Source organism: Scaptodrosophila lebanonensis, unplaced genomic scaffold, assembly GCF_003285725.1.
Source record: "Scaptodrosophila lebanonensis strain 11010-0011.00,11010-0021.00 unplaced genomic scaffold, SlebRS2 tig00000072-arrow-pilon, whole genome shotgun sequence".
In the NCBI taxonomy this organism is placed as follows: Eukaryota; Metazoa; Arthropoda; class Insecta; order Diptera; family Drosophilidae; genus Scaptodrosophila; species Scaptodrosophila lebanonensis.
This window is the reverse complement of record NW_022060558.1, coordinates 6432650-6447512: the sequence shown is the minus strand read 5'-3', so window position 1 is coordinate 6447512 and position 14863 is coordinate 6432650. Positions and strand designations below refer to the sequence as shown.

The 14863-nt window shown below is 42.7% G+C and overlaps 2 protein-coding genes across 2 annotated transcripts in view; both read left to right on the top strand.

The window, feature by feature from the left end:
* Positions 1-360: 360 nt before the first annotated feature.
* On the top strand, positions 361-1418 carry LOC115625565. The gene has a single exon (XM_030520660.1). It carries the CDS (start codon positions 1072-1074, stop codon positions 1390-1392), a length of 321 nt encoding a protein of 106 aa, XP_030376520.1. The 5' UTR covers positions 361-1071; the 3' UTR covers positions 1393-1418.
* Positions 1419-1579: 161 nt separating this feature from the next.
* The window catches only part of LOC115625563 (zinc finger protein 395), a 187476-nt gene continuing 174192 nt past the window's right edge, over positions 1580-14863 (top strand). The window contains exon 1 of the mRNA XM_030520656.1: positions 1580-2546. Within this exon, the coding sequence (XP_030376516.1) occupies positions 1953-2546 (594 nt within the window). The 5' untranslated portion in view covers positions 1580-1952. The remainder of the gene's footprint in view (positions 2547-14863) is intronic.

The window sequence follows — 14863 nt, the reverse complement described above, 5'->3', positions numbered from 1 at the left end:
CACGCTTTCAAGAGCACACTCTGCTTACTTTGACGGTGGCACGGGAAATACTCAGTCCTCTGTCTCGATTTCCAAGCAGGTAGAGTTCAAGCAATGCACAAAGCATAGAGCAAGAGAGCCGCGTGTGAGCGCAAGAGAGCAGCAACACTCGCACACATAACCAAAGCATTGATGGAGAGAGGGAGAGCGGGAGAGCATCTGTGTGTGAAAGAGTATCTGTTTGACTGTGTGTGTGCGTGGAGCGCTGCGCGTAACTGTAACTCGCTGCTGGCAGTAGCCAGTCTTTGATAGCCAACTCTCGTGTACAGTCCGATAAGCGCTTGCGAGCAGCCAAACAAACCAACAACAAATAACAAATAACAACAGTTTAAAAGCAACAGTAATGCAAAACAGACAACCAGAAATTCGTTATACTAGCTTGTGTTTTAGGCGCTAGCCAATAAATGCAAATCAGCAAAAATATTACGTATAAGACCCTTCAGACAGACGGAAAGAAGAAAAGAAGGCCTGATAAGCCGAGTATGTGTGTGTGTGTGCCTGTGAATCTGTAACTGTGTTCGTTTGTTTGTTTGCTTGCTTGTTTGTGTACACATGCCCAAGCCAGCAGCATAAATGCAGTACAAAATCGGTGCAAAATAATAACTAAACGCAGCTCGCGATACGAAAGTAACATCGCCTTTGCTCGAAGCCAAAAAGTGAAACGACCGGCAACGACAGCAGCAGCAGTAGAAGTAACATCAGCAGCAGCAGCAGTAACAGTAACAGCAGCGAAAGCAGCGTGAAAGCAAACGAAGCAATAAAACAAACGGCAATCAGCACACAATAAACAATTGAAAAGGCAAACTGAAAAATCTATCTATAAACATTGAAAAGAATTTTATGTCACTGTGACTCCCGTAGGCGACTGCATTGCCATTGTTTTCATTTCGTCTTTGTCCCCAACTGCATTCCCATTTCCAATCGCATTCTCTCTCGCCGATTCTCGCTGGCGCTCAGCATTGCCCCTTTGTGTCAATTTCACGGCGTTGTGCACAGTTTCAAGCTGCCGTTTAAAGCGCGCAAAATTGGATTATGGTTAGGCACAAACAAAACAGATCCAAAGTTATCGCGCGCGCCGGTCATGTGAAAAAACAGTCCGCCCGCCCTCCGCCCCCATCATTGTCACCACCGTTGACACAGTCGCCACCGTCGCCACAATCACCCACGTTTCACGCTGACCTAGCGCTTCGGCAGCGTCTTCAGTTCAATCAGCGCATCAATCAGCGCGTCACACTCTGCCTGGAGCTCTATCACAAGAACATCATCAAGAAAATCAGCCGTTCGCTCTGCGAGCTCAATAAAATCGACGTTTACAAGTTGACGAAAAACATTTGCATGACATGTATCACATAAGTCATCTTAAGTGAAAAAAAAAATCACGCAACAAAAATAAAACCAAACAAAAACTAATCACAAGAAAAACTTCGATAGTGCAGTAAATTGAAATACAAATTGGATAAAACAGTGCACAGGTGACGTGGAAAAAGTTCTCGAGCATAATATAAAGATAAATACAAAAACGCATCAAATCAATAATTCATTGAAAATAGATAAAAGTGAAAAGAAAAGTAGAAAACCTACACAAGAGGAAAGTGCAATACAAAGAATAAAAATACATAAATAAATTTATGTACAAAAATAAAATGTGTGAGTCAACTCGTAAAGTGCCGAAAAGGTCGCTGTTGAAACAAAGCAAACTCAAGCTTTAGGGTTTTGAAAACTACCTTACTTCCGGGTATAAATAAAAATCAGGCCTGTCCTTGGCCCCGCTTCCCAATTATCGGTGCAGCTAAAACCGCCATAGAAACGCCAGAAACCCACAGGCAAAATCATCGGCCCCTCGCTCCGTTTCCCCTGTAAATCGGCTTTTTGCTTTCGTTTATTTCGGTTCTTCGGTCTTTCTGTTACAAAAAATGTCCACCGGCCGTCGTCTAGCTAAACGCTCAATTATAGGCACCAAAGTGTGTGCCCCCGGTCCGGACGGTCTCTGGTATTCGGGCGTTATACAGGACGTCAAAACCCCTCCCTCGGCCACCGTGACCAGCGCCGGCGCGGCTGCGAACGGTAACGGTAACGGGACCGCATTGGCACCCCCGCCACCCCCACCGGTCACTTTCCTTGCGCCGGGGGATACGCAAGTGAACGCGGATACACGCTATATCGTGCGGTTCGACTTTAAAACCATGCAGCCCAACCAATCCCAGTCCCAACAATTTGGGTCCGGGTGCGCTTCGGGTGAGTCTGTCATCGTGGAAACCCGCCGTGCGGCCGTTGCCGCCAGCGTCCACATCAGTCCGGCGCAGGCCCTGCGTCGCAACGCCATGATCAAGGAGTTCCGTGAATCCGACCTCATCGGGCCCGGCTTTCGCTCCATAATGGGCATCCAGCTGCAGCCGGGCCAGCGCGTTTATCTCACCTTTAATGGCCGCGAGCAATCCGGCGATGTGGTGCAGCACGATGTCAGCAAGGACGAAGTGGTTGTCAAGATAACTACAGTTGGAAATGAGGTGAGTCGCCAGCCCCTCATATCGTGGGTCGTGAGTGAGCTCGAGTGGGCTAGGGCTAGGGGTGGCGGTGGGGGTGGTTGAGATTGCAGCTTCCAAGCTGCGCTCTCGTCGCTGTCACCATTCGGTGCAAAGTGTGTCAAGGTTGCCACAGCTTGCAATCATGAATCAGTGCTTGGAAAGGGGGGTAGACAAATACACATATCCACACACATAGTTTTTAGCTAAGTATGTATGTTGGGTTGCTCTTACTTAGCAACCATTGGGGGGGGGGGGGGGGGGGGAGCACTTTATATGCGTTTCATACATATGTATATAGCTATTTATGTATATATGCTTCCTTTGCTGCAATCGGCCGTTGGCGAGATTCGCGAGGTCACGTTCATTTGGGCAGGGAAGGCATTAAATATCGTGGGGGCTGAGGTTGCAAGGTTTATGGCGGGTGCGGATGCTGAAGGACTCCCCTGGGCTTAGACTCGCTTGGGTGTCCAAGTAATCGCTAGACCGCCCGCAGATATTAACCAATCGACACTGAGGTGTTCATTAATATTTTAGCATATATCTTTACATCCACAATGCTGAGAGCTTCCCGTGTTGCACTTTATTGTCGACACCAATAGCTTCCTTTTAGCCTTGTCGTGAATTTGAAAATTGTTTTCCAAATTAGTGCTGTAGATATATAACAGATTAACAATCAATCGCTTAGGCTTAGTAGACTCCCCAATATAGTATGTGTCAGTTGTATTTAAGACTATTTTTTATTAACAGCATTCAATATTCTTGTGGCACTTATTAATACCCTGCATTTGCTAATAAGCCATTGAAATTATTTTGTTGGTTCCATGTAAATCTTAATTGTGTCTACAAATCATATATTATGTAAGCATGCTAATTCCAAATTGAATATTTTAAACTATACTCTGAGGAATTTTCGGGAAGGAATGCTTTTCTACCTACTTTCCGCCAATAAATAATTGTTTATCGATCCATGCCAATTACTATAAGTATTTGTTTTGTTGTTTGTGCCGGCTTCCTGATGTTCAACTAGTTGTTCGGCCGATCCGTCGGACAGCCAGCTGTTTACGCTCAAAGCCAAAAGCGCTGACGCCATCTGATCCTCAGGCGGATTACGTCACTTGTGCGGCACCGGCAAGAGACTCGGACGGTCGAAATAATTTCAGAGTGAAACATCGGCAAGCACTTTTAAGTAGAACGGTGCGGCCGTCAATGACGCGACGCTGCGCTCGATGTCGTAACGAAAATAGAGTGTGGGTGTGCTTTCGAATAATTCGTGAAAATATGCGATAGATAAAGCGGAAAAATTTCAGGGTTAGACACACACACTCTCTCACCCGAAATCCCACGTAACAAGTTGGGGCGTGTAGTTGGACAGAGAAGCATATGGTTAAAGACCCGATTGATCGGTTCTCCGATTCTCCGATTCTCCGGAGTCCCCAAAGCGATGCTGTGTTGTGAAGCTGCCGCGCCTAGGCAATCAACGACTGCAACAACAATTGAACTTTTCTGCTTAATTGCGTCATAACTCGACGATAGCGACAGACAAAGCTATAGCTATGAGTATATGTACAAACGCCGATTGTAGATATACTTGTATGAAAAACATAGATAGTTAGATAAAAGGCAGTTCATATCATGTGTGTGTGTGTGTGTTTGTGGATAGCAATACATATAAGCACATATTCGTGTCAGTTTGCCGGCTGACTGGCTGGCTGGCTGACTGACTGCCTGCCCGCCCTATCTCTCGGCTCTCGACTCTCGACTTTCGATTCACGACTCCCGATATATGTACGTTCTTGATTCAACCCAGCACCGAGTCGGGCGGATGGCTATTTGCGATTTTCTCTACGTCTCTCATTCTCTGGCCGCTTTGTTTTTCCGCCATTTTCCATTTTTAACTAATAATCTCTGAAACGCTTGCATTGTTGTAATTCAGTTGCAGGCTAGGCGTCTACGTCAGCGACGTCAGCGACGTTATGAGATACACAGTCTCAATGCCAACAACTCAGCTGCGCGTATCTTTTCCGTGTGGCTTGTCAATAAATTTGTCAGTTACCTCGTTCCACTGTTTGTACATATGTACGAGTACATACAAACGACTATATGTGTATGTGTGTGTGAGTGTGTGTGGGTTCGTTTCTATCGCATTCATTGTGCACAATCGAGAGCGAGCAAAGCGCTGCTCAAACGTATCAAACAGATGCCCGAGCAACAACAACAACAACAGCAGCAGCAACAGCATCGTCGCAGCTCCCACTGTTTTAGCTGTCGGCTTTTGCTGTTGTCGTACGTATCTCATATATCCCACCTATTTGGGCTGACATGGTCAAGGTTCGCAATGTCTACTCACTGGCGTTTTGTGAGCGCACAGCTGTAAGCAAGCTAAATAGTATTTTATTTGTTAATGGCACAGTGCTGTGTGCAGTATTGTTGTTGTATAATTGTACATTATATACAGAAGAGCCACACAAGCGTCTCTTCTCTTTTGATCATCTCGTCCGTCTGTCGATCTGGAATCACAATCTATAACAGATTGTGGTTAAATTGTAGGTATTTTGAAGAGGTCAACATATTAAGTAGCTGTATAGTCCAAAAAGAATGGAGAGAGGGTTATTTCTCAAGACATTCTTCCCCTTTCTTAATGTCTTCTTCATTCTAATGCGACCTTGACTGAATGATAGAATTTAAATATGACAACATACATATTCAAATATTAATAAAGGAGGACTCAGGAATTGTTACAACATTTTAAAAAGCTATACTATATACTATATACTAATATTACTAGATTATCTAAATTTTGTAAAGCATCCAGTTGTGTTTCTAAACTTTAAACTCTTCTGTTGTGGGGATCAGTATTTGGTCTCAATATTAGCAATAGTTGCCGTACTTCTTAGTTAAACAAACATAATTATTGAATACAGTTTTTGGAATTCCGAGCACCAAACTGCGCATAATAGCGGTGGCCCTGGCAGCTACTACATATTCGTCGTTGCGAGTAGCTTCGAGTGCATAAAATTAAGATAAAGACGCGTGTGAACATGGCAGCAAAAAATGTATGAAGCGATGAGATGAGAAAACGAAAAGCACATACATACACACTATTACTAACGAGCAGTCGCACTTACAACATCTGAGTCGACTGATACTCCAAAATTGGTAAATACGTATGACCTCATCAAGGCAATCAACGACAAACGGCAAATAAATTACACTTGATAACTGCTACTCGATCCACGATGGCAACACATAGTGGCTGGAAATGAAGAGCCGCCTTTGTCTTCAATCAACAATTGGTTTTTATTTGGGGTCGCGGAGTTTTTGTAACTGGCCGCAAAGCCCGAAACTGGAACCACTTACGTGCATGTATGTATGTATTTAAAATAGACAAACACATGCGCACAGCTAAAAATGTAGAGTATATCTATTTATCTACATGTGTACGAGTATATACCGATGTATCTATCAATAGCTGCCTCGCTAGCATGCGTTGCTCACGTGCCGCACGAGTTTTGGACGCTGCCAGCTGCTTTAAAAATATTGTTGTGAGCAGACAGACCCACTCGTAGGTAAATGGGCTAAAAACACAAAAATGCAGGCAACGAATTTGAATTTGAATTTTGAAACTATTTTTTGTGCCGCCAGTTGAGCAACTGCGACTGAGCTGCGACTTTTATGGCACTGAACAAAGTAAAACGAGTTGGAAAATACTTGAATGCTTCGCTGTTGTTGTACGTATGTGACGGAAACGTGAGGCAATTTATTTTAAGGTTATTTGCTTTGAGAACTTGTTGCTCACATTTTCATTTCAATTACGAGCCGCTCATTTAGAGCACAAGCCTCGTGACGTATGGCATATACATATATTGCCGTGTGTGCCGATCACTCAGTCAGTTAATAACCAAGGAAATAATAACCAGCAGGATAATAAGCCAACGTCCACTGGCCTTTTCAAAATGAGCTCGGGAGTATGTTCAAATCGCAGAGGGCAAGTCGAAGCTGCTAGGTCAGCAGCAATTTGCCAAGCTGCTGTGCTACCGTCCTTGGCTAATTTGCTGGCAGTTAGAGCTAAGGAAGCCCGATAGCTGGGCAAGACAAGAAGAGAAGGCGAATTGCGATTTGTTTGTTCCCACTTCCGCAGGGCAGCAGTCAGTCATCCAGTATTACCCCGCCCGCCTCCAAGAAGCTCTGGCATTCCAAAGCGATTTATTTCAGTGACATTGAAAGTCTTGTCGCTACCGTCTAGCACATGCCGCCCAGAAGAAAAAACACCAACATCTACATCGACATCGACATCGACACAACTGACACAGTTACGACTTGCCCCCAAAAAGTGCGATGTACGCCCATTTTCGTTTGCTTTTACTCACGTGGCTTCATTTTTTGCTTCTGGGTGCAAGCATTTCATGGCTCCATTTCGCTGGAGACTCAATCAAAGCAGTTGTTGTTGTCAGTTTACAGTTACCAGTTGGTTTTTACTTTCATTACTCGCTTTGCGCCGCTCCCGCTCCCGCTCTTGCTCCGGTTTTCATTCTGGCAGTTGTTGTTGCGTTTGTGCTTGCAATTTTAATCAGCCTCAGTCTCACCGTTAATTTGGGCCCTTCTCTTGTCCGCTCTCTTCCGAGCACTTGTTTTGCAGAGGTGACCCATTTCGCCATAAGCGAAGTGAAGTCCCCGAGTGAAAACTGATTTTTAAGCTTGCCCTTTAATGGTGGAACAATTTTATTTTAAATGTTGGTCCAGTCTGAATGCAGAAAGACGCAGAGACGATTCCCTGAATCTGGTTCATCAGCTCAGAATTGAAATATTTCAGGGGAAACGCTGAATATTTTAGGCAGAATTGCCCGAAAATCGATCATCGTTTGTGTCCTTAGCCGCCTTATGCTTGGATATACACCTAGATTTAAAAGTAATCCGAAAAGTCAAGTAAAATAGTTACAGCACATTTCAACTCACTTATGAGAGAAACTTGGTCATTTCAAATTGGAAGATAGGTAATGCTCATGTAATCATAACTATATAGTAATGTTTTAGGTTGTTAAATATCGAATTCTGGAAGAAACAATGTATGGAGGGTTTGTGAATTGGATGCAGGAAATATAACTAATGTCCTATCAAATCAGCATCTTAATCTTAGGCAAGGCTGGACAATTTATCATGTGCTGTATATAAAGACCAGACGAGATCAAAAACAAGCGTGCTTGGGCATGTTCAAAAACTCTGAAATTCCTTCTATCTACCTATACCTCGTTCCCTCGTTGATGCGTTTGCGGACTGCCTGCTGTTCAAGCTGAGGACCTGCTCCTGCTGCATTTCTATGGGTTTACGATGCAGACAAACATTTTCGGCTGCTTGCCTGGTCCTGGACCCTGTTTCGGGACTATACTCGTTGCCTGTTTTTTGCTTTGCTGAAACAATGAGAGTCAAAAGGCGAAGGATCAGCCCGAGCCACGTTCAGGTCCAGGTCACTTCAACTGTATAATGAACCCTTGACCATGTGTGAGTAAACATTCGTGTGTGTGTGCGTGTGTGTGAGCGCGTGTCGACCTTGCTGCGCAGGTAGCAATAACATTTAGCAATATCAGAGAGGAAAGTGCATTCTAATTGGAAGCAATAAATTAGGCTCCGGACAGACAGGCGAGTACTTGGAGCCCCCTTGGACATTAAAGCGAAACCAGAGTAGAAATCTCAAAATCAGATGCAAAGCAACGAATAAAAGTGTCATAAAATGTTTGGCTTTCGCTTCACTTTGCAGCTCGACTTTCGGTCAACACGCTTCAATGACCTTTTTTGCTGCTGGCCGGCAGGTTGAACGACTTGTTTCTGGTTTCTTGGGTTTTCGGCGGCATCGCATATAACCTCGACTGTCAACTAGTGGATGTGTGTGAGTGCGACGAAAAGAATGTTGCTGTTGTTCATCAAATGTCATAGCTTCAATTTTTGTGGCGACCCAAATGTCCGATTATTTTCGACATTTAGTAGAAACAACAAACCCTGCGTGAAGTGGCAAATGATTCACTTCCTAACAGGCAAGAGACTAACTACGATAACTACAAGAGGTCTTCCTCAATTAGAAAAATATCAGAATCAAGTTTTTCAAGACAGCCAAGAGCATCGTGATATTGGGGTGAAGCTTGAGCTCAGAACTCACCCACGTCGTGGCTCAGCCCCGACCCCGAGCGGTGGGCACCCCAATGTTTGAACAGCTGCCGGGGTCTGAAGGTGAGTTCATTGTGAAGACAAAACCAAAAAACAAAAGTTGAAAACAAAATCGAAACGACTTTCAAAAATGCAGGCCCGTCTTGGGGCTTCGGTTTTGATTAAAGCGCCTTTTGTTGTTGTTGTTGTTAGTGTTTGTAGTTGTTGTCTTTAATGGTTGCTTTGCTGTTTATAGCGGCCTTTCGGCACAAACACAAACACTCGAGCTGGCTGCACACCTGACTATACACGCAGCTTATGCCCAACCACAGTGAAAAGATACTATAGTGTGGTATATACGATAGTAGTAGAGTATGCGTGCGTGGCGTTTTGGTTATTTGCCACCTTGGTATGTGGGTCAATTGGAAATACATACATACATATACACTATATTTTGATTCCACCAAAAGACTCGCCTGAAAACAACAAAACGAAAAACGGCACCAAGAGATCTTAAATGCTCATGTATATATGTATAGTATGTAGTATGTATATGGTATGCAGTATAAATCACAAATATTATTTTTATTTATGCTGATAATTGTATAATGAATTGACTCCGTTTTCGGAGCTTGAAGTTTATTGGTGATGCAAGCTCATTAAAGACACTTTTAGAACGGATTACCAATAGCAACTTTCAGTTTTTAGGTTAACATTTTAAAATCTGACCAGACTGTCCAACCAACCAGGGTACTGGTAGAAAATCATAATTTGCATATTGAAAATACATTTTTAATGGTTCAAAGCATAATGTGAATTACTGTAATTTTCATTACTAACTATTTTTACTACAGCTGCTATTATATCAGGAGTATTTTGTGTTCCTAGAAGACTATCCAGCACTTTCGGCCTAAAATATCAATTTGTGCTGTGCTTAGAGCAGAACTAATAACTTCAACCTAAAGTAAATGTAAATGCTTTTGCTCTTAAAGTAATATCAAAAATATTTGATATCCCCTCTAGACACTCTAGTTTCCTCATATATAAACATATCCAAATTTGCGGCCTTTTAAAGGGCCCTCCCCAATTTCCCTCTGCATGCTTTAAAATGGTGAAGCTTGTATCAACATCTTAACAGTCCCACACCTTGAATTAATATTGTAATCCAGGTTGAGATCATGATAAGCCAGGGAACTCCAAAACTAGATATAACTCAAGACGAATTTGTTTTTTATTGTATTATATATTATATTTTATTGTATTATATTCATAACTAAAATGATTACTTCTCATTGAGAACTTTTATAAAGATTTTAACGAATTTTCCTGAGTCTTAAAACTTGATGTAACTGGTGGCTATTAAGTTTGACTGACATTAGAATAAAATTGTGATCAGTGGAATTCATTTAATAGTTCTTAAGTTTCATGCCTTCTTTGTCTGCAATGTTGGACAGAGTCATTGCACCTCACACTCATCTACCTTATGGACTTTTACGAAAAATCGCTTCATTCCATTTATTTCGTCCATATGTCAACATACTTGTATGTACATATGTATTTATAAACATTGGCATGCATGTATCTAAATATATAGTATATTTACCTTCTGCCTTTGTGTATCTCTTGTATATTTTTTCGCACACATCTGGCCCTTCTGTTGCTTTGTCTGTCTGTGTAGCCAAAAGTAGGCTAAGTTGTTAATTTGTTCGTGTTTTTATTCAAAATTTGTGTATAACTTATGACTTAATTCAAAAGTGAAAGCGTTGCCACGCTTTGTGCGTAGATAAAACAAAAAAAAGAAGCAAAACTAAAAAGAAAACCAACGCTTGTTAAGTAATTCCTAACCGATGAGTATGCGGCTTTTGATGAGCCATGGCGAGCTGTACCGTTGTTCGCGACCTGCTGGGCGAGTGATTCGCTTCCCAAGACCCATGAGTGGACGGGGACGGCAATCGAAAGCTCTCAAATGATATGGTCCGAGATGCCTAAGACTCTCGTAATCAGCTCGCACACAACAGAGCCACACTTACACACACACAGCTGCACCGGCTGGGCTGTGTTTGTGTGCGTGCCACAGAACGTAAACAAAAACACGAATGTAAAGAAGAGGCGGAGAGTGCGAGATAAACAGAAAACAGCTGTACACACCATGGGAATGAATAAAAACTGAGAGTAGAGCGAGATAGAAAGGCAGCGCGGGTGTTGGACGCGGCAAGAAGTCGTTTTCCTACACACACCCATACACCCATACACGCATACACTCAAACGCACACACACACAAACACATAAATGCGAAAACTGGTTTGGAACGGCAGCAGCAGGAGAACAAGAACAACTACAGCAAAGGCATAGGCATAGGCATACATAAAGAGGGGAAGGGGAAGGGGCAGAGGCGGCAACAACAGTTACGCACTTTACGCACGCTCTTTGTCGTCTTCGTTTGGCCTTACGCTGTTAAAGAAAAACCGGCTCGGTCTGGGTTTTTTTTTGTTTTTGCGGGGCGCAGCGGAAATACGCACACACACACACACACACACTCAGTATGGGACCGCCTGCTAGCATGCAGAGAAGCCACGCATGAAAATTGCTTTTCATGTACACACCAAATGGATAATCAGCGTGTATGCCACATCCATGTTGCCAGTCGAGGCGACATTTAGGAAGCAAGACGTCAACGACGACAACGTCATCGAAAATGTCGAGTTGCTGTTGCTGTTTTTCTACAATAACAAACGCCCAGGACATAAACACGTTAACCCCAAACTGTGGCTGCAAAACACTGAACGCTAACCCACTAAGACCTAACCAGCCAACCGTGCCAGGACATTGGCAGCCACCCCCCGCGCCGCGCGCCGCGCCCCGCGCACCACCCACCACTACCACTCCCACTCCGCGTGGCACATTATTTTGATTTAGTTTTCTCGCAGTCTTTCGCTGGTCTTTCCTCATTCGCAATGCGTCGGCCGTCCGTCCGTGCCATTGTCGCTTTGGGGCCCGAGGCTTGCGCTTGAGCAACTTCCATTTTGGGAGCCAAACGCACAAAATAGCAACAAAAGAAGAGAAAAAAAATATGTACATATATGTATGTACAAAAATTGTATGGTTGAAAAGAGCGACGTCGAAACAAGTCTAGGGCCCGAAAATAACTGTTTCCGGAATGTGGGTCACACGAAATTTAATCAAATTAAAATGGTCGGCGCTCAACGTTGTCCCCAATACGCCGACATTGCCGCCAATTGTTGTTGTCGTGGTTGTTGTTTCTGAAGCTTTTGTAATTCTTGCCTATGTTTGAGTTTTGTTTTCGTTGCCAACGACTGTCGGCTGTCTGCGCCCGCCCCCATGGTGTTCTGCGCCGCGCCGCGCCACCCCACCTCTGCTCTGCTCTGTTGCAGCACGCACGCCAAAAACTTCTCATGTGTTTTTGTTTGCATTTGCGTTGTGCCTCGGCCCCAGTCTCAGCCCCAGCCCCAGTCTCAGCCCCAGCCCCAGTCGCAGTCGCAGCCACACCCCAAACCCTTTAAACAGGGCCTATACTACTGGCGAAGAAAGGGATCCATACGGCCAGGGGCTTGTTGCGTATTCGAAATGTGTGTGGGGCGCCTTTGTTTGATCTACAGCTTTGTTTTTATTCTATATACACACACACACATACATATGTACACACATGCTTGGCCAATGCACTTCAACAGTTGCCCCCAAAACATACTGCAAGCCCTAATTTATTGTAATTTGAATAGGAACTGCAACATATTTTACGTCTCCATTTACACTGTACATACACTCAGAGAAAAGGGTTTCAGCTCAATTGGATGAATGAAATACTCGACGGCATTCGAATATTTATAAATTAAATCATATCCAATGTTTGGAGAGGAAATTCAGTTTCAAAACTCGTTTAGAAAAATGCAAGTAAGCTCCCTAAGAAACGGCCAGGCAGGCAAATAATTTGTAAATAAATTTATTCAACTTATATAGCAATGGTGCTGTACAATAAATCAGCTCAAGATTGTAATTTGAGAAATTGTAAGCAAACTATTTGCCTGTTTGACCGTCACTATTACTGTGCTTGTCTACGATCCAAAGAAATGAAGCATATTTGGATTTCACTTCAGATGGACAATGAGCTTTCAAATTTGAAGCCCCCTTTTTCTGAGTGCATACACAAACTCATAGATACATAGATGTTTCTAAATTGCGTCAATGTGGCAAGTTGTTGATATTTTCAACAAATTTGTTTAGCTTTCGACAAACTTTTGTGGCGACAGCTCCAGCGGCTTGGGCAGCTTCAACGGCTGCTGATGTGCAATTGACAGCACTGTAAACTGGTGGTGCAATGCATGGGGGAATCATCAACGGGCAACTCAAGTGGCACATATCACATCTTCAAATCCCTAGGCAGCAATGCAACAGCAAATCTCGCATACTTATCGCATGTGCTTATCTTGCTGGCAGAACTCGTTATTTGAGTTAGACTCGAATGGGATCTGTGTGTCGCGAACTGAGCTGAGCAGCAGGCGCAGTGTGACTTGTGCGCGGCCCGAAAAATAGAAGCGATCGAAATAAGCACAAACTACTATTTAGTACATAGTACATACCTATAAATATATACGTACCACATGTGGACATATATGCGCAGCTTTTACTTTTGCGCCCTCCCAAAATTGGCAGAAGTGAAGCTCAACTCAATGTTTTCTGCTATGTATCTCGTATAGTCTATTTAGAGGAGCTTCAATTAACATATCTATACATTATGTTTCAAGATGGTTTTTCTACAACTCCTTTTTTTATACCCATAACAAAATACTTTCGGTAATATATTTCCAATAATTAAAATATATACTGTATATCTATCGATTTTGACCAAATTTTGTGACAATATACAAAATAGCCCCGTGGGTAATCCTGTGAAGTTTCGTGGCGATTGTTTAGAACGATCAACCATCGTTTTCTGGCTTATTTCTGCTCATTTTCATTTGTCTGTTTCTCAGTGTTAAAAAAAATGCTTCTAAAAGAACAGAATTTATTGGTAAAACAACCACAAAATCAAAAAAGATGAGCGAAATAATATCTACGTTTAGAGCCATAGAAACAGAACAGGAACGGGAGACGCGGCTTCGGCAAATGCGTGAAAGGACATCCACATCTGATCCAAGAAACACAAAGAGGAGATTGCACAGACGAAGGAAGGAGGACGACAGCGGGTTCTCAACTATAATCAAGGACCTAATCGATGGATATGACGGCGGGAGCATTAAAAGCACTACAATTCAGTGCCCCAGCATCTCAAGCCGGATACGCTAGTATTAATATAAATTATGAATTAGAAAAGTACTTGAATACTGAAAACAACTTTTTTGAGTTTAGGGTTTTGTACTTGAAACAAGTAGGTACTTTCGCTCTTGCCCAACTACTATATTGACAATAAAAATACTTGTTTCCTAATTGATTTGTTGAAGTCGTTTCCTCAATGACATACAACTGTTGCTTCGCTTAAGATGGACAAGTTTCTTTCAAATGAAATAATGAATAAATGCATTGCACAAAAACTTCATGCCTCCTTGGTCATGGACTGCGAAGTGTACTCTCTGGTGTCCATGGTGTCTACTGGCGACTCAGAGCGATGACAACAACATTCTCAATATTCAATTAAAACAACATGTTTTTAATAATAAAACTTTTTCCAAGCCATGTGGTCTCGACATGTTATCTTGTCCGTTAAAAGTTTGAACCTGATAACTGGAAAAACAAGGGAGGAGTAGTGGGAAAAACAGACAGGCAGATAGACACACATCGCGATTTGGATGCAGCTACAATTCAATACAATGTGTGGTCTACCATTTCTCCTTTTGGGTGCACACAAACAACCATATACTCTTACACTTTCCAGTGGGCATATGTGTAAATTTAATTTGGCTCTTCAAAAAACATTATTCTGATTTACTGCCCATTGCAAATTTGTAAAATTGAAGGACTTTTCCAGTAATTTATATGATATGCTGGGGGTTGATGTAGAAATACTTTCTGCCCTGATTGTGAAATTACTCATTTGCATCATCTTTGTGTTAACATCAGTTTGAAGTGTGTGCGAAACACATTACATATACTAAATCAAAATGATCGAATGGACACAAGTGGAATACAAAAAGCAATATCGAAATCGAAAA